The sequence below is a fragment of the Liolophura sinensis genome, chromosome 11 (genome assembly GCF_032854445.1).
Source record: "Liolophura sinensis isolate JHLJ2023 chromosome 11, CUHK_Ljap_v2, whole genome shotgun sequence".
Taxonomy (NCBI): domain Eukaryota; kingdom Metazoa; phylum Mollusca; class Polyplacophora; order Chitonida; family Chitonidae; genus Liolophura; species Liolophura sinensis.
The window spans coordinates 5,834,594-5,860,236 of NC_088305.1; the positions used below are offsets into that span (position 1 = coordinate 5,834,594).

The 25,643-nt window shown below is 39.6% G+C and overlaps 2 protein-coding genes across 2 annotated transcripts; one reads left to right on the top strand and one right to left on the bottom strand.

Moving 5' to 3' along the window:
• Nucleotides 1–7,543: 7,543 nt before the first annotated feature.
• Nucleotides 7,544–15,833, bottom strand: LOC135477918 (tRNA N(3)-methylcytidine methyltransferase METTL6-like). Its single transcript, XM_064758138.1, has 6 exons — nt 15,731–15,833; nt 15,151–15,484; nt 13,973–14,107; nt 9,807–9,977; nt 8,392–8,533; nt 7,544–7,788 (listed from the first exon to the last, which is right to left on the bottom strand). The coding sequence occupies exons 2-6, from the start codon at nt 15,475–15,477 to the stop codon at nt 7,589–7,591; spliced, it is 975 nt and encodes a 324-aa protein (XP_064614208.1). The 5' UTR covers nt 15,478–15,484; nt 15,731–15,833; the 3' UTR covers nt 7,544–7,588.
• A 79-nt stretch (nt 15,834–15,912) lies between these two features.
• Nucleotides 15,913–24,128, top strand: LOC135477815 (ELL-associated factor 1-like). The gene is made up of 7 exons (XM_064758019.1): nt 15,913–16,288; nt 17,343–17,437; nt 17,866–18,002; nt 18,797–18,948; nt 19,877–20,008; nt 21,674–21,727; nt 22,523–24,128. The coding sequence occupies exons 1-7, from the start codon at nt 16,189–16,191 to the stop codon at nt 22,564–22,566; spliced, it is 714 nt and encodes a 237-aa protein (XP_064614089.1). The 5' UTR covers nt 15,913–16,188; the 3' UTR covers nt 22,567–24,128.
• Nucleotides 24,129–25,643: the final 1,515 nt, after the last annotated feature.

The window sequence follows — 25,643 nt, forward strand, 5'->3', positions numbered from 1 at the left end:
CCGGAAGGAAAAAGAGCGAGAGTCACGCTAGTGCCCGAGACATCGCGAGAACAGCCATGTTCAAACTGATAGGTCAACGAACTAACACGGTCTAGAGAAGTGTACGGTGAAATTATTAAAGGTTCTTGTGACTAAATATTCGCGCATTCCAGTTATACCAGGTAGTATATTTAGGTGTTAACTAAACCTAAAAACAAACCATTTCCTGTTTCAAAGCATAGCCCTGGAATTTGGGGAGTGTACTGACATAAAGATTTATATGTCTGTTGACTTCATGCTTATTGGTACTTGCAAAAGGGCGATTCCTTCCCCTGCGTTTTGTCATAATTTACAAAGTACTGGTACCTATTCTAAGACACCAAATACTGTAAATGAAAACAAATATATCCTCAGGCATCTCTTTTTCACTCAAGATTCTCTTTATAACAGATATAATGGGCTGGCGGAGTAACACACCGGTGCCTGTAATCATGATGGTAGACCTACTTGGCCAGCCCATTAGGGGCCTACCATTTATGGGAAATTGTGAAGCAGGCACCCCAAATGGGCGAGAAAGAGTATATATGCAATAAATAAATAAACACATATATTTCATTATTTCTAATCTTTCCAAGAATTTCTTCTTGGTCTTTAATTGAATTTCAAGGTGACCAGTGTTTCCTTTTCAGAACAGTTGTGCAGATAGATTCAGGCTTAATGGCAGACATTTCAAAAGTGAGCTGAGGCATGGATGTAGACTATTTTATCCCTTTGGTTAGCCCCAAAAGATTCCCAACTCGTTTTCTGATGCTGGCCGTACTGGCCGCTGCATCCAAGGATGCTAGGCCAGTATAAGAAAAGGATTTGGAGTCTTTCGGGTCTACTACATGGGTAATCTGTAGTATGAATTCTTTTTTTGCTTTTTCCACCACATAAAAATTTTGTTCCATTATAAAACTTTAAATGTAAGGTTAGCCTCTGGTATTCCAAGGTGGGTCTAATCTTGGATGAGTGGTAAAAATGCTTGCCTTTCAGCATTACACAGAAGATGGTGGTTCAATCCGAGCAAAGCTGGCATAAATCGCCGAGTCCATTGCATCCTCCATCTTTAACACTTTGTAATTTATGCTGGAGGTGTGTTGTCTCTCAGCCAATGAGAGTCGTTAAAACTGCCGGCTTGTTTGTGTAAACTTGGAACCTACGTCCAACATTCCGGTTTTCAAGCGGAAAACGAACTGTACTGTTTGCTAGTTTCTGGGAAGAAGAGTTGTACCGTAAATGTACAAACTGCACTTCGACGGTTTCCATCGGCAATTCTCCTAACACAGAAGACTTCAGGACTAGTTCTGAGGCAAAATGGAGTTGCCCACAGCAGAGTTTGACTCTATTTACAGTTTATCAACTTGAGGTACATATTAGAATTTTTTTATGGCATGTACCTGCAAGGAAATGCATACTCTTTTCAATGGTATTTGATTGATATTTAAATTTTCTTCTCCTTTAAGATAATCTTGCACCTGATCTGTCCTCAAGACCTTGCTGAAATATAAAAGTGGTGAACAGAAGTGGTAATTAAGGGAGGTTAGATCAGGACATCCCATGAAGTGTTGCTGGAGATCACTTCCCTCCCACCAATGTGGCAGATGGCTTGATCTCACCATGCTGGGGAAAATCTGTGGGTCAGGCGTGGGAAAGTTCATCCGTTGTACTCATAGGTTTACCCAGGGGGCGTATCTCAGTGTCTGTGAGATGCACTATTCTAACAAAACTGACAAGAGGGAGATAGGGAAAATAGGAGAAACTTGGAAATGAGACGCCTGATTTCTGGTTAAATCTATGGTTAAACTTGCCAAATACCAGAATTATACTCCTGAGATATCCGCCAATAAAACCGCACGACCACCATTTGTAGAAGTGGAAAAGTTCTGAGGGTGGTATTAAACACCAGTGGAAAGAAATAAACAGTTTTCCTGTTTTTAAGTTGAAGAATCGAGTTCAGTCCTGGGTCAAGTGATGCCTGAGACTTTAGCAGTCTTTGGACTGTCTTACTTCCCCTGAAAATTTTACTCAAAAGAACATATAGACTTTAAAATGAGATTTTGACGCCAATACTATAGTTTTTCTGATAAGAAATTAAGCCAACTTCACAAAAAAAAATTCACAAATGACTGTGTGTAAAGGTGGGTGAATCGTTGATAATTCTGCAAAATGTGTCACTTGAAAAATGCTGAACTTCAGGTGAAATGCAGTAAATAGGATAAGCTAAGCATACCTCAATGTGGTAACAGTACTGTATGGTTACTTGGTGGTTATGTCTGTGTTATATAATCAGGGTAGTGTCCAATTTAGATACAGCAGGTCTGGTAGCTGCTAAGCATACCTCAGTGTAGTAACAGTACGGCATGGTTACTGGATGGTTATGTCTGTGTTATATCATCAGGGTAGTGTCCAGTTTACATACAGTAGGTCTGGTAGCTGCTAAGCATACCTCAGTGTGGTAACAGTACGGTATGGCTACTGGGTGGTTATGTCTATGTTATATCATCAGGGTAGTGTCCAGTTTACATACAGTAGGTCTGGTAGCTGCTAAGCATACCTCAGTGTGGTAACAGTACGGTATGGCTACTGGGTGGTTATGTCTGTGTTATATAATCAGGGTAGTGTCCAGTTTACATACAGTAGGTCTGGTAGCTGCTAAGCATACCTCAGTGTGGTAACAGTATGGTATGGTTACTGGGTGGTTATGTCTGTGTTATATAATCAGAATAGTGTCCAGTTTAGATACAGTAGGTCTGGTAGCTGCTAACCATACCTCAGTGTGGTAACAGTACGGTATGGTTACTGGGTGGTTATGTCTATGTTATATAATTAGGGTAGTGTCCAGTTTAGATACAGTAGGTCTGGTAGCTGCTAAGCATACCTCAGTGTAGTAACAGTACGGTATGGTTACTGGATAGTTATGTCTGTGTTATATCATCAGGGTAGTGTCCAGTTTAGCTACAGTAGGTCTGGTAGCCGCTAAACATACCTCAGTGTGGTAACAGTACGGTATGGTTACTGGGTGGTTATGTCTATGTTATATAATCAGGGTAGTGTCCAGTTTAGATACAGTAGGTCTGGTAGCTGCTAACCATACCCCAATGTGGTAACAGTACGGTATCGTTACAGGGTGGTTATGTCTGTGTTATATCATCAGGGTAGTGTCCAGTTTAGATACAGTAGGTCTGGTAGCTGCTAACCATACCCCAATGTGGTAACAGTACGGTATCGTTACAGGGTGGTTATGTCTGTGTTATATAATCAGGGTAGTGTCCAGTTTACATACAGTAGGTCTGGTAGGTGCTAAGCATACCTCAGTGTGGTAACAGTATGTTATGGTTACTGGGTGGTTATGTCAGTGTTATATCATCAGGGTAGTGTCCAGTTTAGATACAGTAGGTCTGGTAGCTGCTAAGCATACCTCAGTGTGGTAACAGTACAGTATGGCTACTGGGTGGTTATGTCTGTGTTATATAATCAGGGTAGTGTCCAGTTTACATACAGTAGGTCTGGTAGCTGCTAAGCATACCTCAGTGTGGTAACAGTACGGTATGGTTACTGGGTGGTTATGTCAGTGTTATATCATCAGGGTGGTGTCTAGTTTAGATACAGTAGGTCTGGTAGCTGCTAACCATACCTCAGTGTGGTAACAGTACGGTATGGTTACCGGGTGGTTATGTCTGTGTTATATCATCAGGGTAGTGTCCAGTTTAGATACAGTAGGTCTGGTAGCTGCTAAGCATACCTCAGTGTGGTAACAGTACGGTATGGTTACCGGGTGGTTATGTCTGTGTTATATCATCAGGGTAGTGTCCAGTTTAGATACAGTAGGTCTGGTAGCTGCTAAGCATACCTCAGTGTGGTAACAGTACGGTATGGTTACTGGGTGGTTTTGTCAGTTATATCATCAGGGTGGTGTCTAGTTTAGATACAGTAGGTCTGGTAGCTGCTAACCATACCTCAGTGTGGTAACAGTACGGTATGGTTACCGGGTGGTTATGTCTGTGTTATATCATCAGGGTAGTGTCCAGTTTAGATACAGTAGGTCTGGTAGCTGCTAAGCATACCTCAGTGTGGTAACAGTACGGTATGGTTACTGGGTGGTTATGTCTGTGTTATATAATCAGGGTAGTGTCCAGTTTAGCTACAGTAGGTCTGGTAGCTGCTAAGCATACCTCAGTGTGGTAACAGTACGGTATGGTTACTGGGTAGTTATGTCTGTGTTATATCATCAGGGTAGTGTCCAGTTTAGATACAGTAGGTCTGGTAGCTGCTAAGCATACCTCAGTGTGGTAACATTACGGTATGGTTACTGGGTAGTTATGTCTGTGTTATATAATCAGAGTAGTGTCCAGTTTAGTTACAGTAGGTCTGGTAGCTGCTAAGCATACCTCAGTGTGGTAACAGTACGGTATGGTTACTGGGTGGTTATGTCAGTGTTATATAATCAGGGTAGTGTCCAGTTTAGATAGAGTAGGCCTGGTAGCTGCTAATCATACCTCAGTGTGGTAACAGTACGGTATGGTTACTGGATAGTTATGTCTGTGTTATATCATCAGGGTAGTGTCCAGTTTAGATAGAGTAGGTCTGGTAGCTGCTAAGCATACCTCAGGGTGGTAACAGTACTGTATGGTTACAGGGTGGTTATGTCTGTGTTATATAATCAGAGTAGTGTCCAGTTTAGATACAGTAGGTCTGGTAGCTGCTAAGCATACCTCAGTGTGGTAACAGTACAGTATGGTTACTGGGTGGTTATGTCTGTGTTATATAATCAGGGTAGTGTCCAGTTTAGATACAGTAGGTCTGGTAGCTGCTACGCATACCTCAGTGTGGTAACATTACCGTATGGTTACTGGGTGGTGATGTCTGTGTTATATAATTAGAGCAGTTTAGCTACATTAGGTCTGGTAGCTGGTAAGCATACCTCAGTGTAGTAACAGTACGGTATGGTTACTGGATAGTTATGTCAGTGTTATATAATCAGAGTAGTGTCCAGTTTAGATACAGTAGGTCTGGTAGCTGCTAAGCATACCTCAGTGTGGTAACAGTACGGTGTGGATACTGGATGGTTATGTCAGTGTTATATAATCAGAGTAGTGTCCAGTTTAGATACAGTAGGTCTGGTAGCTGCTAAGCATACCTCAGTGTGGTAACAGTACGGTATGGTTACTGGGTGGTTATGTCTGTGTTATATCATCAGGGTAGTGTCCAGTTTAGCTACAGTAGGTCTGGTAGCTGCTAACCATACCCCAGTGTGGTAACAGTACGGTATGGTTACTGGGTAGTTATGTCTGTGTTATATCATCAGGGTAGTGTCCAGTTTAGATAGAGTAGGTCTGGTAGCTGCTAAGCATACCTCAGTGTGGTAACAGTACGGTGTGGTTACTGGGTGGTTATGTCAGTGTTATATAATCAGAGTAGTGTCCAGTTTAGATACAGTAGGTCTGGTACACTGATTATATACCACACATAACCACCCTGTAACCATGCCGTACTGTTACCACACTGAGGTATGCTTAGCAGCTATCAAACCTACTGTAGCTAACAGTACGGTATGGTTACTGGGTGGTGATGTGTGTTATATAATCAGAGCAGTTTAGCTACAGTAGGTCTGGTAGCTGCTAAACATACCTCAGTGTGGTAACAGTACGGTATGGTTACTGGGTGGTGATGTCTGTGTTATATAATCAGGGTAGTGTCCAGTTTAGATACAGTAGGTCTGGTAGCTGCTAAGCATACCTCAGTGTGGTAACAGTGCGGTATGGTTACTGGGTGGTTATGTCTGTGTTATATAATCAGAGTAGTGTCCAGTTTAGATACAGTAGGTTTGGTAGCTGCTAAACATACCTCAGTGTGGTAACAGTACGGTATGCTTACTGGGTGGTTATGTCTGTGTTATATCATCAGGGTAGTGTCCAGTTTAGATACAGTAGGTCTGGTAGCTGCTAAGCATACCTCATTGTGGTAACAGTACGGTATGCTTACTGGGTGGTTATGTCTGTGTTATATAATCAGAGCAGTTTAGCTACAGTAGGTTTGATAGCTGCTAAGCATACCTCAGTGTGGTAACAGTATGGCATGGTTACAGGGTGGTTATGTGTGGTATATAATCAGTGTAGTGTCCAGTTTAGATATGGAAGGTCTGGTAGCTGCTAAGTATACCTCAGTGTGGTAACAGTACGGCATGGTTACAGGGTGGTTATGTCTGTGTTATATAATCAGGGTAGTGTCCAGTTTAGATATGGAAGGTCTGGTAGCTGCTAAGTATACCTCAGTGTTGTAGCTACAGTAGGTCTGGTGGCTCCTATTACGAATGTTACTAATGAAATTGGGCAGGTATAAACATAACTGTTTGACAACAGATTATTGGTTGAACATTTCAGAGAAATCGCATGGGCCTGGGTTCAGTAAAAAGGCCTGTTTCAATAAAACTTTCAAAGTATAGGTAGCCACGATATGACTAATATTTCTGCTCCAGTAATTACATGCAGCTTCCAAAGTTGAAGTCGGCCATATTGCCTTATTTTGGATTTTTGCTGATGAACAGGGCATGACCCTGGCCAAAATGGCAATATATTTCACTCCGCAGCTGTCTGTCTGTTAGCATATAGTAAGAGTGGTACATTAGGGCACTTGTACCACTGTATTTGTGTTCAGTTAAGATTGCATGAATTTGGACAGCCCAGAGAAAACCAGAACGCCTATGTACACAAATCAGATGAGACTATATACATGTATATGTATGTATACATTTACGGAGCATGTGTGTACACAAATCAGATGAGACTATATACATGTTCATGTATGTATACATTTACGGAGCATGTGTGTACACAAATCACAAGACTATATACATGCACGTGTATGCACACATTTACGGAGCGTGTATGCACACATTTACGGAGCATGTATGCATACATTTATGGAGCGTGTATGCATACATTTATGGAGCGTGTGTACACACAAATCAGATGAGACTATGTACATGTTCATGTATGCAAATATTACGAAGCATGTATGTACACAAATAAGATGAGACTATATACATGTAGATGTATGTGTACACAAATCAGCTGGGATTATATACATGCACGTGCATGCATACATTTATGGAGCGTGTGTGTAGACAAATAAGCTGAGACTATATACATGCACGTGTATGCAAACATTTACGGAGCGTGTATGTACACAAATCAGACTACATGTACATATAGTCACTGTACATTAATTTTAAAGTTCAAAGTATAATAAGTGCATAATTAAGACGAGAAAACCTTTGTCCAGCAACGCCACCCTCAACCCCAACTCCTCTCAACGCTTGTTCTGCAGCCCCTGCCAATGTCAACCACCCACTGACTGCTACGGTATACATGGAAGTGAAAAATTCTTGAGTATGGCAAACAGCAACAATGACATTAATCCTATCAATTATATACCAAATGACAAAATACAAAGAGGCTAAATATATATACATTTACTGTAAATTTCAAAATTTTTTTTGCAGTTTAAATCCATGTACAAGAAAATATAACTCAAAATGATCGTTAGCAACGCTTTGACAGGAACACAGTTATACGTTAGCGCTGTTGGCACAAGTTTCATCCTGGGAATGATTGGGCAAGTTAATGTCTTCAATAGTTTTCTGAAATTTTCCTTGCACAAATATTCTCGGCACACAAAGATCCTCTTTCTTGTTCACCGTCTCTCGCTGTACATAGTCCAGAGTAACTGTCTGGAAGCCTGCAGATTGGGTCATACTGTGGAGAATTTCTATCAAAGAGCAAAAATTAGACAAAACAATGTATGGCAGGTAAACAAATTTCTGCTTGAAGAATTGAAGAGAGAGATAGTGAATTGAGAATGGTACAGACAGACAACCCAACAAAGAAACTTCTATTAATCAACCTCAGAATGACAATGATCCAAGGCCAATATTGGTTGATGACTGAAGATACAAACATAAGTTTGCAATAGCCTCGACATACCTCAAGAATTTAATGTCAGCCTGCATTCAGGTCCCATTTTAAGAGAATGGTCAATTTTAAAAGTTGAGTGTACACAGTAAAAAATGATGTGGAATACTTGACTGACAGACTGACGGACTGACAGACATCTAACCAGGCACAGGGGTTACAGCTGCTCAACCCCCACCTCCAAGACAGGTAAAATTATGCTGGAATGGCCAACCTGTCTAGAAATTCATCTTTCATGACAGCTGTTTTCTAATAAAAATGCACTTTTTGGGCAAAATTTGAATTCATTCACCATATATAGATGGGTAAACATGATGAAGTTCCAGACAACACAAATATGAAGTTACAAAACAAGGGGGAATAACAAGACTTAACAGATGCACAGAGTCACCTCCCTTACCTGTAGAGAAGTAATAAACCCTGGTCCCATCTTGTCTTACATAGAAGTTCTCAGCTAACTTTCGACCAGGGCTGAACCTTAGCATGGCGTAATCATACAGCCCATAGTCCCTGAAGAGCAGTATCCCACCTGGCTTGAGTACCTGTTCAAATCCAAGTAGAACAAAAAGTTTAAGAGATTGAAACCAGGGGAACTAGACCGAGGACCTGTATTCATTTATTTGATTGGTCTTTAACATGGTACTCAAGAATTTCCACGTCTAGGTAGGTGGAGGACAATGGGAGGTAATTATATAAAAGTTTAGTAACAGAAGGAGGTTTTGCCTACTATGTATCCTACAACACTGGACAATGCTATGACATAACACTGGACAACGCCATGACACAAGACTGTGGGGAGACCGTGCACAAATTTACCACAGAGATCTTTGATATGCAAATCACGAATTGTATTTGGTAATGTATGTACTAAGTGTGGCAACTACAACCCTGTGAATGTTGAACTATGAGGTAAAAAAATTTCCTTGGTCTCTGCTTTGCAAATCACCACCAATGATTGGCTTTCTGTGTACACTGCAACCTTATGATTGGTCAAAAATTTAATCAAACCGCACACCGTCACCAAGGTGACAGCATATGATCCACCTGTCACCGTAACAATTCTTCCCCTTACTTTGTACAGGTGAGCTAAAAGCAGAGCAGTGCTGGAAAATGCCATACCACAATGCTGGATAACGAATAACACAATGCTGAATATGTCATAACACTGAATAATGTCATAACACAATGCCCTACAATAGATTATGCCATGGTGCGGTGCAGTGCTGGATAAAGCCAGAACACAAAGGTGAATATGTCATAACATTGAATATTGTCAGAACACAGTGCTCCACAATGCCATAAAAATCCTGGACGATGCCGCTAGACAATGCCACAACACAACATTGGACAACGCCAGAAAAATCCTAGACAATGCCACAACACAATGCAGGAATATGTCAGAACACAATGCTGGACGGCGTCACAGCATGTTCACATTACAAGCAGCAAATTCTATGTGAAATGAACATTCATGGAGTGATATATATTTTTTTTATTGGTGTTTTACGCCGTACTCAAGAATATTTCACGTATACGACGGCAGCCAACATTATGATGGTGGAAACCGGGCAGAGCCTGGGGGGAAATCCACGACCATCCGCAGGTTACTGACAGACCTTCCCACGTACGGCCAGAGAGGAAGTCAGCATGAGCTGGACTTGAACTCACAGCGACCGCAGACTCCTGGGTCATTACGCTGCGCTAGCACGCTAACCAACTGAACCACTGAGGCCCCTGGAATGATATAAAAACTGACTACACTGTGTCAATGAGATTTTAGGACCTGAAGGAAAGAGAGACATCTAGGGCTGTTACCTGATGTATGTTCCTCAAAGCCTCCTGCATTTTCTCTGGGTGTATAGCAGACAATACGAAGATCAGCGTGGCTACATCTACTGTGTTCAGTGGGATGTGATCAGACAGAGGTGTGTTCACAACATCACACACAAACGCATCACATCTGGAGGCTTCGTACAACGGATTTTCCTATAAAACACAGAAATATACAGGTTTATTACTTAACCATTGGTATTAACCGATACAGTGCTTGGGAAACCGCATCAGTCCTGTTCAGGACAAAGTTGGCCAATATGGTCTAGCAGGGCCAATATGGTCTCTCTGGGTCAACATGATCTAGCAGGGACAATATGGTCTAGCAGGGCCAATATGGTTTCTCTGGATCAGTATGGTCTAGCAGGGTCAATATGGTAAACCATGGACCTGTAACAGAGCCAACACAAAACATATACCTCAACAAGGTCACTACATGCAGTTCAAAACCAATTCCCCTGGAGCCAGTGTGAGATCGTTAAGAAATGCAGGGTCCCCTTTTTAAATTTTGACAGTAACTTTGACCCTGAGAACAGTACGTATAGCATGTACGGTATAGGGGAAATAAATCTGTTATTTTGTTTTGAATGTCGTAAGTGGCAAAAGCATTGTAAATGCTGTAAGGGGCTTTGTACCTTCGTTTCAATACAATTCATCGCACACCAAAATTTGTTGATCTAATTCATCTAATTGGCTCTCCCCAGGTAAGACATGTCAGCTGTTAGTTTTTGGTTTATTTATGACATGAATATACAAGCTCTATACTGTATAAGTCTTGTCGGCATAGATAAGCCGATTAAGTGTGTAAATTCGAAGTTTGTAGACATGTAGATTTCGGTATCTGTAAGCGGTAAACAAGCGTGATCGCAGTCATGACCTTAAAAGTTACTTACAGCGTGATAAACATGAATCTGATGTGTTGTGTTATTATGCTACGATATTCAGGTGTAAACAAGAATGACATACTGTAGCTTAGTGCATGTACAAGTGATCGATAGGGTTGAGTGGTTATTCTAGGAAAATAAGTTTGATGTACAAGAACAAGGTCATGTCAAACCGTTTAGTTCAAGGGTGATAACTCCTGATAGGTAAATGCACATTGCTGTTCCTAGTATGAGGTTTACATCATTTGAGGGACACTAAAGTGACATTTTAGAGTGAGGATTTATTATTATGCATGTAGTGCATGGTGATTTACAGATTGTGATATGTTTTGACAGTGAAAAGAGATAAATGTAATAATAGATTTTAACACTTGGTTAATATTTAGTTTCATACTGTATTTGACATTGAACTAATAGACGTTAGTGTAATGCATGTATGTCATGTTAGTGAATACAGGTATGGGTAAGGTGAATGTATGATTGACTGCAATATGGTGATGTAGTATAAGAGTTCAGTTGATCAGGTTCCATTATACATTTAATATTACAAGTTTATTCATGACATGGTTAAGTTGCATTATACTGGTATTTGACAGTTAGTTCAGTGTATTTGTATGTAATGCCATATAGTGGGATATGATCCATAAAGTAGTGGTACACTGTTTGAATACACTCCAGGTCAGTGATTGATTCTAAGGGGAGGTAACTCTACTCGCATTAACAAGCCAAGAGCTATTGAGGTTGAATTAATATGTCACTGTATGTAAAATGATTCCAGATCATGATGATAGTGCAGACTGGGTTGTAGGCTGAATACATACATATACCATAAGTTCATAGAGGTATGCTGTTCTCTGGGTATTGTAATGTAAACAGTAAAGTGCTCAAGTACTGTATGCTCAACCGCCTGATACATCTGTCATCGATGTCATTGGTTTTTTTTAGGTACCTTCGTTTCAATACAATTCATCGCACACCAAAATTTGTTGATCTAATTCATCTAATTGGCTCTCCCCAGGGTGTTGGATCCAAATGGCCATGGAAGCATGTTCCACCGGGTTACACCAGCCCAGCATTATGTACATGTATACCTGCGTTGTAACATAACACTTCACTGGTATCAGTGACTTGATCAAGACCCTTTCATCTGCCAAGAATCCTTTCACCAATTCATAGAAACCATGTGCTTAACAGAAAAGACAACACTAGGCGTGCTAAAACATATATATATATATATATATATATATATATATATATATATATATGCATCAGTAAGGTAAATACTGCTTTAAAGCATTCCTTTTTGTGATTTTCCATAACTGAGATATTGCAGTTCCAAGAAAACCAAAAACATACCCATTGAAACAATCAAAAGTGCCCCTGTGTTCTCAGTTTTAACCAATCAGGTGTGATTTATTTCTTTAACCCAAGAATGCAACTCTTTCTGCTGAAGTCACATTAACCCTGTTTTGCCTTTTGGCCATATGAGCATGGAGTACCTGTATGGCCATGCGAGTGACCCAGCACTGTGTTTCAAGTTTCTTTAACATTGTGCAGCCCACGGCCTTGTCGTGAATTCCAGACAAAGACAAGTCAAAACAAAATGTCAGCATAAAAGTATGTTTCTGCTTCATTCTGAAATACCTGGTAAATGACCGTTATATTATTTGTTGTCTTTCCTTTTAAAAGTAAAGAAATGATAAAAATGAAATATACATTAACTGGACGTTAAAAACTGTATTTTAATACCTTGATCCTTCTGGAATTTTTTTGCACTGACTTAAATGCACTTCATTTTAGATCATTTGGTAGGGTTTATGGATTGTACTGATAATGTATGTCTGATAGAGTAGAGTATGTCTGGTAATGTATGTCTGATAGTGTACAGTATGTCTGGTAATGTATGTCTAGTAATGTATGTCTGGTAACATACAGTATGTCTAGTAATGTATGTCTGGTAACGTACAGTATGTCTGGTAATGTATGTCTGGTAATGTACAGTATGTCTGGTAACGTACAGTATGTCTGGTAATGTATGTTTGGTAATGTATGTCTGGTAATGTACAGTATGTCTGGTAATGTATGTCTGATAATGTACAGTATGTCTGGTAATGTATGTCTGATAATGTACAGTATGTCTGGTAATGTAGGTCTGATAATGTATGTTTGGTAATGTATGTCTGATAATGTATGTTTGGTAATGTATGTCTGGTAATGTACAGTATGTCTGGTAATGTATGTCTGATAATGTATGTTTGGTAATGTATGTCTGGTAACGTACAGTATGTCTGGTAATGTATGTTTGGTAATGTATGTCTGGTAATGTACAGTATGTCTGGTAATGTATGTCTGGTAACGTACAGTATGTCTGGTAATGTATGTCTGATAATGTACAGTATGTCTGGTAATGTATGTCTGATAATGTACAGTATGTCTGGTAATGTAGGTCTGATAATGTATGTTTGGTAATGTATGTCTGGTAATGTACAGTATGTCTGGTAATGTATGTCTGATAATGTATGTTTGGTAATGTATGTCTGGTAATGTACAGTATGTCTGGTAATGTATGTCTGATAATGTATGTTTGGTAATGTATGTCTGGTAACGTATGTCTGATACTGTACAGTATGTCTGGTAATGTACAGTATGTCTGGCAATGTACAGTATGTCTGGTAATGTACAGTATGTCTAGTAATGTACAGTATGTCTAGTAATGTATGTCTGATAAAGTACAGTATGTCGGTAATGTATGTCTGGTAATGTATAGTATGTCTGGTAATGTACAGTATGTCTGGTAATGTATAGTATGTCTGGTAATGTACAGTATGTCTGGTAATGTACAGTATGTCTGGTAATGTATGTCTGGTAACATACAGTATGTCTGGAAATGTATGTCTGGTAAAGTACAGTATGTCTGGTAATGTATGTCTGATAATGTACAGTATGTCTGATAATGTACAGTATGTCTGGTAATGTATGTCTGGTAATGTACAGTATGTCTGGTAATGTATGTCTGATAATGTACAGTATGTCTGGTAATGTATGTCTGGTAATTTACAGTTTATGTCACACAAATTTTTTATTCCTCAGAATTTAATTCTTGTCAACATCAATAATGTAAAACAAATCTAAAAAAAAAAGAATTATTTTTATGCATAGCTTTTAGCTATCCATCTGATGAACCTTGCTTAACTGTTTAACTTTTACTTTTTTCTAAATACTCAGAAATACATGTATGTGTAAGAATTTGTCACATTATTTTCCAACCTTTACAAAATCGATGGCTCTTGGAGAGAAATCACAAGCAAAAATAAATAGGTTGTTGTCATCTTCTAGTAGTGGGAAGAGGAAATTGCCCACACCACATCCCACCTCCAGCAATGTCAGCTTTTCATCTGAAATCTGAAAGTAAAAATCATAAAAAATAAATGAAGAAATGAACCATGGTGCTTGATGCACACAGATCTGTGGTTAATGAAGGAAAGGACATACAATTTAACAAACTTAATATAAATGACATCTTTTTAAATCTATAACGACTAAAAATATATTGGACATTAATAAATGACAGTGCACACAGTATTAATATACATAGATAGTAGACACACTGGCAGTTTTTATGGCTGGAGGAAACCGGAGTACCCCAGTGTAAACCACCAACCTTTGGCAAATTACTGACAAACTTTCTCACAAGTGATGTACAGACATGCACACCATATTGGTTGAAGACAAGTGGTCTTCAACATGTCATCAAACTGCCACCTGAATGTTGTTAACCACTTATTGTCGCCAAAGTCGGGCATGTAGTGAGAACAAGTGAATCTGCAAATGCCTTGTCCATGATGGCAAGTTTGAACCCGTCTCTAAGTAGAATTAAGATTTATTTATTTGATTGGTGTTCTACACCATACTCAAGAATATGGTGAGAGGAAACTGGGCAGAGCGTGAGGGAAAGCCAATGTTTTAAAATTTATTTGATTTATTTGATTGATGTTTTACTCAAGTTTTGCCGTACTCAAGAATATTTCACTTACATGACGGCGGTCAGCATTATGGTGGGAGGACACCAGGCAGAGCCCAGGGGAAATCCACGACCATCCACAGGTTGCTAACGGATCTTCCCACTTACGGTCGGAGAGGAAGCCAGTATGAACTGGACTTGAACTCACAGCGACCTTATTGGTGAGCGGCTCCTGGGTCATTACGCTGCGCTAGCGCGCTAACCAACTGAGCCATGGAGGCCCCCCAATATTTTAAAAACTATGCCTAAAAATACAGTATATACTAAATGACAGTACACAAAATAACATACCAGTTCATGTAGTAGGTAAAATAATACAACAGGAATTATACATGTATGTGAAGATCTAGCATTTTTAGCAGAAAGAAACTTACATGTGATTTGAATTTCTCAAACATATAAGGCAAACGTAAATGAACTTTACCGCGCCACATTCTCCACACAGTTCCTGGAACTCTCGTTTTGTCCAATGCCGATCTTTGAAAAATTTGGTGGTGTTTCTTTTGTAGAATTTATCCCAATTTTTGTGAGCCTCAAGCTCTAGCTTTTTTTGTTTAAATTCGGACAGGAATGTTTTGTCCTTTTCCAATTTTTCCTGTTCTGAATCTGTCAGAGTTCTGGGAATCTGGCGGGCATACTGGTTAACAGATTCAGTCTGTGTGAAGTCCTCTTCTGATTTTGTCAATCCTTCACTGTTTGCTGAAGTCACAGACGCGAGAGACTTTGAATGGCACTTGCCGTCCTGAGACATAGCGTCGCTAAAGAAAGAAAGCAAAAGAATGGTTAGTCTTAAACAGGTGGTTGGTCTCCCTTCTCGAACATAATAAAGTAAGTTAGTTCCCAAAAAGAAGAAATGAAGGAGAAAAAAAAAAGACTATAGGGCCTACTGCTTTGGACTCGTTGCCATGGGAAGCTGTGGCGTCTCCATGTAAGATTAGAGTTGGACGACATCATATAATAACATGAACAACTTGATAGTGGTCACGCACAAAACGTATTCTCACCTTAATTCGCGAGATACCAACAAGTGAAATATTTCTTTCAAAATAATTTAACAGTGCGAGGAGGCCGGACATGTTCAAAAGTGCCATGTGCGTATTGTAGCTCTTCATCCCGCAGAGGTAATTTTGTTCAAAACTGTCACAGAGATGTTGTCGCGAGTTAGTTGACACGTACAAACCAGCTTGTAATTTTTTTCAGTATCGTGTTATGTTTTTTGGTATCTCCCTCTGAAAATTTTAGGCTAGAAATAGTTTTTTTCCCTAGAGTCTGACCCTCGACCACTTTTTAAACCGTGAAGTCTAAAACAAGGCCATTACATGGGGTTTTGCTTACCGCTGTCGCCTATAATGTATCACACGCGAGTAAAGCCAGAGTAAACTTCCGGTAGGTAGAGTTCAAATCCCCGGGCCATATGGCAACGTCAAGAAAGTTTTAAGTAACTATTTCTGATGACTTAGCTATGGCTGATAAATCTCTGCGTATCGATAACGATGTCCACGAACTGGTGTTGGGAGAAAGTTTCAAAAAAGGATCCTCGGTGGGATTCCATTCCATTCGCTGTAAGTATTGCTACTGTTAATGCTAAGGCCTTCACGGTACATGTAGTGATGTTACAATGCCGTCCTACGGCCGCCAAACAGCAATGTAGCATTTGACTCATTGAACTATGGTAATGGTACCGCTAATGATATATTCATGACATTTACCATAGCTATGGAATTGCCTTTTTCTGTGTTTTTGAAGCCTTAATTATAAGTAATATTAACACAGTAGTATTTGTGTATTGATAAGGACCCGCCAACTTATAAGGACCTGCCAAGGTCCTGACAGCAGGACCTTGGCGTCAGGTTATTGATGCCAGATGTTCCTTTCCAAGCTTATCACATCAACGACAGTACGAGTTGGTTAGCGCCGCAGCGTAATGACCCAGGAACCTCTCACCAATGCGGTCGCTGTGAGTTCAAGTCCAGCTCATGCTGGTTTCCTCTCTGGTCATACGTGTGAAGGCCTGTCAGCAACCTGCGGATGGTCATGGGTTTCCCCCGGGCTCTGCTCGATTTTCTTCCACCATAATTCTGGCCACCATCATATAAGTGAAATATTCTTGAGTAAGGCGTAAAACACCAGTCAAATAAATAAATAAATATAAGGACAGCATGATGATAGAATAGAATTGTAACGGTGTAGATGTAACAATGGGTCAAGGCCCTGCATAACACTAGCGCCACCTCACAGGATTAAAAAATATGCCACCTCCCTATTGCAAATACCAGTAGACATGGTACCTATGTCATTGCTAGGGTTCCAGTTTGTGATTTCCAGCCCTCCAGGTGGATGTTTCAGCTCCTCTCTCTATACTTGGTTGCCTGAGTTTCATACCCACAGGGGCAACCTATATGGTAAACCATACACTGTTTCATGCCAAGTCTGATAAGTCCTTTCTAATCAATGCCTGCAGCCCAAAACAGGTGGTGCTGTCCTTTTATCACAACACATTCATTATGATACACCGCAAGCCTTTAGGTGCCTTAAATCAGTTGTTGTTAAGCCTCACATTCACTTTACACTGTGCTAAATGTTCTCTGAGACTTGTGTGTTTTATTACGTTTGCAGATGATTTTAAGCCTGCCTCTGTGGACACAACTGAAGATGCCTCTGTAGAAGTTGGTGAAAATCATCAAGTTACAGTGGCACTGCCACACGTTCAGGTAATTTAATAATGTAGGCTTGGATGCTACTACATTATTATAATGTACATGTAGAGATAATGCATGTGAAGCCAGGAAATAATTTTTAAGTTGGTACAGGACATATGGCACATTATCCAGCCATTCACTTCATGCAAAAAAGTTTCAATGCTATTTCCACAACCATTTTGTCATGTAGCAAACACCTGAACCCGGTCAAAATACATTGTCCTTGTCCTGTTGCTTGTTTCTAGACTTGCATGTTTAGGTGTCACTGTGCCATGTCCCAATTTTTAGCTCAAGATAAGTAATATTCATTGTGCTATGCACTCATTGAATATCACTTCTCTCAAGCTGACAATTCCTGATGTTCCATCCTTCAGCACACACTGTCTGTACATGGCTTCTTTGTAGGTTTGTGTTATATTATAACTCACTATCATTGTCAGGGTTCTGGGACAAGTCACACGGTGTACAAGGGAAACAAGAGACCATGTCCCAAAGAATGCGTTTTGATTATCGACCATGATACAGGAACGTACACGCTGGAGAGACTCTCTACACATATACAGCTCAAGAAGACTAGGTGAGTAACTCCAGCAGCTCGCGGCACGTAATGTTAAGCAATTTTCCAGGTGACACATTTTGCATGAATCAGATTCTGATTTATTCATTCACATTAGAGGTGTTTTTTGTTTAATTTCTTATCAAAAAATTTATGTGTAAGATCAGATATATTATTTTAAGGTCTTTCTGTGCCAAGAGTACAAATTCTGATACATGTATTACGAAACTTTAAGTGAAATGTAGTAGATTCATACCATGAAAGTTGTATTGGGAGTCAAGCCATAAATGCACTTAACATGCTAAGTTTTAGGTGAAATACAGTAATACTAAATTTCTTTTCTGAAAAAAAGTTAAGTGTAAGTTTGAGAAGTATCATTCTAACTAGGCTTTAATTTGTGTGCTTTTAAACATGCATTTTTGCATGTTACTAAACTTTAAAAGAATGGCCTTGGTTTAATAGCAGTCTGAAGGCTGTAATTGTAGGTGTGATGTAATCAGAGTACACTGTAAATCTTCAAAGTTTTCAACCGTTAAAGGGGTTTTGCCAATGGAATTTATGCATACAATTGTTATGAAAATGATCCCAAAAATGATTAGCTTGTGTCATTCTGCAGTCTTCACAAAAATGATTGTTGCTCTACACCCCTGCAGAATTCTGTCAGAGTGATTCAAAATGTTGATTGCAGATTTGGTTGAAAATGTTGAAGAATTAGGTGTAGTTAGAATGGCATTGTACTGTGCCTGCTATGTCACCTGCTGTACATGTATGAGTATGTAATTGATGTGATCTGAAAACCTTTTTCTGGCGTGTAGGATAGAAGGTAGCAGTAAGATTGGCCGCCCAGTCACTCCAGTGGAACAAACAATGAAGAGCAAATCTTCCCCCAGCAAAAAGTCCAGTCATTCCAGCCCTGTGCCTAAGGCAGACTCCCCTCCCACACAGTCGTACATGGAAGTTGAGAAAGGTGAGACAAAACAAAGTATTTTTGTCACTGCTTGTGGGACGCCGTGGTCACAAGAAGTGGTCCACAGTGCTCCTGCGACCATTTTGTGCGGTGTAATGTTCGTTGAAAACCACTTGTCATCATGTGCAGTTGAATGAAAAATTCTTGAGTATGGCATTAAACAACAACCAGGTAAATAAATAAATAAAACAGGATTTTGACAAAAGTGTGAAGTGAGCTGTAGAAAATGTAAAAGAGTATTGGTTGTGTGCTGGAATTTTCATCTTGAAACTCCTGCTCAACTCAGGGAAATATACTAAATTCTGATAGTGGATGCAGGATAAGTTTAACATAGATTGAGAGCATAATTTAATACTGTTAGCTCTCAGTTATTTCTTTGCATCATCTGTGTAGAAATGAGGAAAAAGCTTCAGACAGAAGTTTCCGTATCCATTGTTCTTGGGGTCTGGTCGATTGACAGCCCTACAAGGTGTTGGATGAATCGTATAGGGCATACACTCAGGGCTCTCAAATCAGGCGGATAACCTGTTTGTCACATATGAGAAAGATCATCAGTAAATAGCCAAAGGCCAGTGGTTTATCACTAGCACATTTCGTTTTTATTGTTTCCTCCACCCATAAACCTGACCACCATCATATAAGTGAAACATTCTTAAATGAGTTAATTGTACATGGGAAGGTCTGCCAATAACCTGCGGATGGTCGTGGATTTCCCCGAGGCTCTGCCTGGTTTCCTCCCACCATAATGCTGGCCGTCGTCGTATAAGTGAAAAATTCTTAAATGAGTGAATAATATGCAATTAAATGAAATAAATCTGTTAGCAGTTTGTGCCTCCCCTCACCAAAGGTTGCCCCCATACCACAACCACACCTGTCTATCCGCTCCATCCCGACGATTTTTTGTCAATAGTGCCCAATTTGTTATCAGATGCTGTAGCCACACCCACATCTCCCATGGCAACAGGTGTGGGAGTGATGAGTGACAGCAGCAGTGAGGGAAGCTCAAGTGACAGTGACTCCAGTGACGAAGATGAGAAGGCCAAAACTACAACCTCTCAAGGTCAGCTCGACATCAAAAATCTTTTCATATTGTTAGCTTTGACTATTAAAGCAGCCATACAAGTCAGTTGTGTTGTCGAAAACACAGCAGTAGCTCAGATTTTTGAAATACCATATTTTAGCATGGGCCTCAGCTCATTCGCAAACCTGGGTTGGGTCACACCAAAGACTTTAAAATGGTACTGGTTGCTACCTCTCTTGGGGCTTAGCACTGAGAGGTTAGAGGATGGAAACAGGACTGATTGATCTGCTGTCAAAATAATGTTACAGGGTGAGATGTCATGTATGGTGTCTTTGGCATGATACTTCAGTGGCGGCAGAAGTTTGGCAGCATGAACTAAGCCCTGCCAGCATGAACTCAGCCCTGCCACAAGATAATTGTACACCCACCTAATGGCTTGTCGTTGTTATCTTACTGAAAAAAATTGTTGAGGATGACGTCGAACCCGAAGCATGCATTTATTCATTCATTCATTCAACGTGTGTATATGTTTTAATCTGGGTCATGCCATTCATTTAACAAGGGCCCTGCAAGAAACATGACACGAAATCTTACATGTGCATGTGTGGGAATTTGCAATTGTTATTTGATTCATTGCTATTGCAGCAATTCAGCAGGTGCTCTCAGTATCCCTACTGTCACCATCATGCTGTCATGTTTATTTGTCTGTCATTAACACCATGTAATTGAGAGAAAAATTTGAGCCATGTGTCACTAGAGGACCTTGTGAACATGGTGTTCAAAAATGTGTAAAAGCTGTAAAAAAAACCTGTAGGAAATTGTCTCCAGAAGACATGGAGAGCCATGTTCTGCTACAAGTTTAGTAAATGACTTAATTTGTCCAAAAAATAGTGCATTTTGAAGGTATTAAATGTCAAAAAATATTACTTTTGATGCTCAGATTAATTACATTTGGCAGTAGGATATCATCCTACCCTCCCAACAAACCTCAAAACACCTTTCTGTGAGAATCAGGCAAAATGTACAACGTTTAGGTACATGTGTACCTTATGCTATAAATCATTAACAGTATCGACGATATAATTGGTATATTGTTTATTTGATTGGTGTTTTACACCGTACTCAAGGGTATTTCACTTATACGACGACAGCCAGCATTATTGTGGTAGGAAACTGGGTAGAGTTCAGAGGAAACCTACGACCATCCGGAGGTTGCTTACACGACCAGAGAGGAAGCCAGCATGAGCTGGACTTGAACTCACAGCGACTTTATTGGTGAGAGGCTCCTGGGTCATTGTGCTGGGCTGATGCGTTAACCACGTAGGCCCCTGGTGTATGGTATTGATATATTGGAGGAATGCTGGCCAATCTGGAAAGGTCATTTTATAATTTCTGTGAATTTTGTATGTGCCCAAATATGACAGTACAGTTTAGTCTTCAAAATCTTATAACATTTTATAAAACCTTGTACATTACTGGTTGGTGTGTATGAATTTAGTTCATTAGTACATACTATAGATTACCGTTAACAGAAGTGATCTGAGTTGTACAGTTGTAGATAAAGCCAGTGATTTTTATAATTTTTATGGTTTATCTATAAATGGTGCCAGTACCATTGCAGGAGAAAAAAATTAGAAAATTTTAAAATGTATTTGACTATTTTAATCAATATCTCAGTATGAATGCCTACTCTTTTCATTTCAGGTAACTCCAACGGGACAGTACCAGCTCCTGCCACCAAGTTCATGAGCATGCTAAGTAAGTTGTTGATTGTGTGTGTCATGGGTCTTATCTGTGGCCACCGTCAGATGGTTGTACAGTTAATGAGTCTTATATTTGGCCACAGTCAGATGGTTGTACAGTTTATGGGTCTTATCTTTGGCCATAGTCAGATGGTTGTTTGGTTAGTGGGTCTTATCTTTGGCCACAGTCAGATGGTTGTTTGGTTAGTGGGTCTTATCTTTGGCCACAGTCAGATGTTTGTATGGTTAGCGGGTTGATTTTGTTCGGCCAAGGATGGCCCCTACCCAACGTCAGAGTGCACTCCATTTAAAATCCATTGGTAGTTTGCAACGGCGTTTGAGACAAAATTACGTAGCACAACATGAATCTGTGATTTTTTGGGCTGCGTGGGACGGGATGATGCTCAAAGCGAACAGCTTTGACAGCCAGGGCATATTTGACAAGGGCAGGTATCTGCATCAGGTTTTTGAATGAGGCGCACTCTGATAATGGCATGGGACAATCCTTGGCGAAACAAAATTTTGCCAAACCTAACATCAGAGCAATCTCGGATTAAGTGTATTCAGTTTAAAGACATCTAAAAAAAAGTGAATGTGGCTTTGTAGTGGAACACAGCTGTGACAAGCATTATGTATTATAAAGTAGTAGGAGACAACTTTACTTTTATTGATAGGGATGAGTAACATATATAAATTAAGCTTGGAAAAAGACATAACCTGTAGCACTTTTCTGGAACCTCTTAATGCATGTTCTGATATCAAAATTCATACGACCTCATTTTCTTGTTGTGTTTCTGCTATTTTCATATAGGTCAAGATTTGCAGCTGAGTGACACCGGCAGTGACAGTGATTGACACAGGAAGCTCCGCCTAGCTGATGAGAGATCCCTCCCTCTTGTATATTTAACAGTTGGAGTTATCCTTCCATTGTCTTGTACAGTAGTGAGATTATTTCATTAGGTTTTTTACCTGATGTTTTAGCTTGTATCAAATGTTTGGATCCCACCAAAACACAATTTTGTGTAAGACGTTGTCTTGCTGCATATTTCCAGGCTTGGTGGTGGTATCCAGCATGCAGGCTGTCTTTTCTTCTGAAACTGCAAGTGAGGTTGTATACATGTTTGGGAGTTGTAGTGTACTGTTCACCAGAAGTTAACAACCAATCGTGTCAGCTGTCAGCCAGAGGTGGACTGGCTAAAACAAGCTACATTAACATCAATTCACTCACTCTCTCGTCATCTAATGTATACAAAACATGATTCTAACCAACACCTGGAACAAGGTTATTGGTGAGTGCTGATTATATAGTTCTGTGCGAGGACACAAGTGGTGATGAGGCTACGACTCTAAACAAGCCTGTCCGCGTCGCACTGGCTCCAAACATCAAACTTGTCTAGTATGGTGGCAATTACTGTCATGTGAGCATAGAGAGAGAAGCACATGCGGTGTGAGGAGTGTGAACTTGGCATGATTGAAGATTAGTTCATTTGTCCCACGAAGAAAAGCCTGTCACTGTTCATTAATGCCATGGTTGCCATGGTTAAGTTGTTTGTTTTATTCGGAATGTTATAACGGGTTGATCACTGGACACTGTCAGTACCGTGCCTTGGGGAGAGTTTGATGGGAAGATTGTTTGATCTATTTATTTATTGATTTGATTGTTTTGTTTTTTTTTACACCGTAAGATTGTTTGTCTTTCAACATGCAGTATGGAGTGCAAGTCTGTACATCACACGTGGGAAAGTTGATCAGTAACTTGCCAAAAGTCTGTGGTTTTACATGTACCTGTTTTAACTGTCTGCCATCATGCATGTGAAAAATTCCTAAATGTAAATTATGTAAACAGCAAGCAAAAAGTAAAAAGAAAATATATAAACATTTCCAGGTGACCAAAATGTTGCATGGATATTTACATAAGCCTTGGAAAAAAATATGAAACATGAACTTGTCCTGAGAAAATCATGTCAGACATGACTTACGTGTACAGAACTGATTGTTGACATGTCCTCATGCAAGATGAAGTACCACAGTGCTTGTACATAATATATTTCTGTAATGTATGAAGGAAACTCTTTTCATTTCTCATGTAATATATACATGTTCTAAGCTGTTTTGAGAATGGGATGCAAAATATTGATACAGTTGTATGTTTGTTTTTTTCTGAGCTCTTCACATGTTTTTGTGACTATGATTGTCTAATAAATTGTCTTTTTCATATGCTTTTGCATCTATGATTGTCTAATAAATTGTCTTAGGAATTACATGCATATCAAAAACTTCAGGTGTTGGGCTCAGAGGATGTACATGTATGAAACTTGCTTTTTATTAAAAAAAAAAGGAACAAAAAAAAATAATTTTTTCATCTTTGGTCATTACCAGATTTTCTGCTCTCTCGTCATCGCATTGTTGGAAATACATTTCACAGGGTTTTTAACATTTTGTTTGTGATATTTGCATATTGTAATTATACTAAAACTCGGACACAAAATGGTACTTTGGTTGTCAATTAGATATTATTCCAAGACCCCAGCTTTTATTTATTTGATTGCTATACTCAAGAATATTTCACTTATACCATGGCACCCAGCATTACGGTGGAAGGAAACCAGGGGAAACCCCTGCCCATCCTCTGGTTGCTGGCAGATCTTCCCATGCATGACTGGAAAGGAAGCCAGCATGAGCTGGACTTGAACTCATAACGACCGTATTGATGATAGATGATTGATGACATCATTTGTTCCCCCTTACTCTTGTGGGGCGTTCATGGCAGTAAGCAGTTGATAAGACCCATGTGGTGGTTGTTGCTGAAGATCACTTATCTTCCATCAGTATCATGAGCATATTAGTAAGTTGCAAGTGTGATCAGCGTGTGACAGTACCCTAATTATTCTTGATTTTTGGAAAAGATGCTGGTAGTGATGAAAGTAGCATACTACGTTTCTTTACCCGCTATTTGGAAAAGTAAAGATATCAGTATGTTGTTCATTAAATGGTCTAACCATGTGAGAAAAAAGAAACTCAATATTCCTGCTACAATCACATATTGGCTATAAAGAGCAGACCAGGTGTCTCGATAATTAGAAGAAATGCTCCAAAGGTTTAAGGTTAATTATGCCACGCATTTCGGTTTCTGTCACTGACGCTTCACATACAGGAATGAATACTTTGAGCCATCAGGGTGGAATACTTTAAACAAAACCACTGAATCTGATCAACTGGATATATATGTAAACATGATTATAATTATTTTAACAATTCTGTTTGAAAACTTTGGTCAGTGTGGCAATGTAAAAAATTCGTTAAATATATATCTGGTTGATCAGTGTTTTTATTTATTGACCATTGTATACTGTATATTTCAACTGAAGTTTTCAACATTTTTCAAGAGACATTTTACTTCATTATGTTTCTACCTTCCAAGTATGCAGCCATCCATGATACAGCTATCCATGACACAGCTATCCGTGACACAGCCATCCATAATACAGCTATCCGTGATACAGCTATCCATGATACAGCTATCTGTGACACAACCATCCATAATACAGCTATCAGTGATACAGCTATCTGTGATACAGCTATCCATGATACAGCTCTCCGTGATACAGCCGGGACTAAATCTGAAACTGGCTTATCTGCTTACAGCGTTCAAACCACCAAGCCACATTCACGAAACTTTGTCAATCAAATTTCTCCAAACATTGTTTTGCCCTAACTTAACCTAATTGCTCAACCTTTTTGCTTATGAAAGAGCCACTTTCGCAGCAATTTACGCGCATTTGTAATTTGATTATGGAGACATCTCAAAACTACATTTTTTAGATTTACCAGTTTCCGGACAAGACAGAGTATAATTTTATAAGTCAACACAGAATAATGTGAGAGTATGCTTGAATAAACACCTTGCAAGCATGCAAAAAGGTTGAAGAAGT

What these genes read in the sequence shown, in the direction of transcription:
- LOC135477918 (XM_064758138.1), bottom strand. Translation starts at nt 15,477, where the DNA reads ATGTCTCAGGACGGCAAGTGCCATTCAAAGTCTCTCGCGTCTGTGACT. An exon ending in GAGCCATCGATTTTGTAAAG is followed by an intron (nt 9,978 to 13,972) that starts GTTGGAAAATAA and finishes TGTGTTTTATAG; the next exon opens with GAAAATCCGTTGTACGAAGC. An exon ending in CTTTGAGGAACATACATCAG is followed by an intron (nt 8,534 to 9,806) that starts GTAACAGCCCTA and finishes GGATTTGAACAG; the next exon opens with GTACTCAAGCCAGGTGGGAT.
- LOC135477815 (XM_064758019.1), top strand. Translation starts at nt 16,189, where the DNA reads ATGGCTGATAAATCTCTGCGTATCGATAACGATGTCCACGAACTGGTG. An exon ending in GGGATTCCATTCCATTCGCT is followed by an intron (nt 16,289 to 17,342) that starts GTAAGTATTGCT and finishes TTACGTTTGCAG; the next exon opens with ATGATTTTAAGCCTGCCTCT. An exon ending in GTACATGGAAGTTGAGAAAG is followed by an intron (nt 18,949 to 19,876) that starts GTGAGACAAAAC and finishes ATTTGTTATCAG; the next exon opens with ATGCTGTAGCCACACCCACA.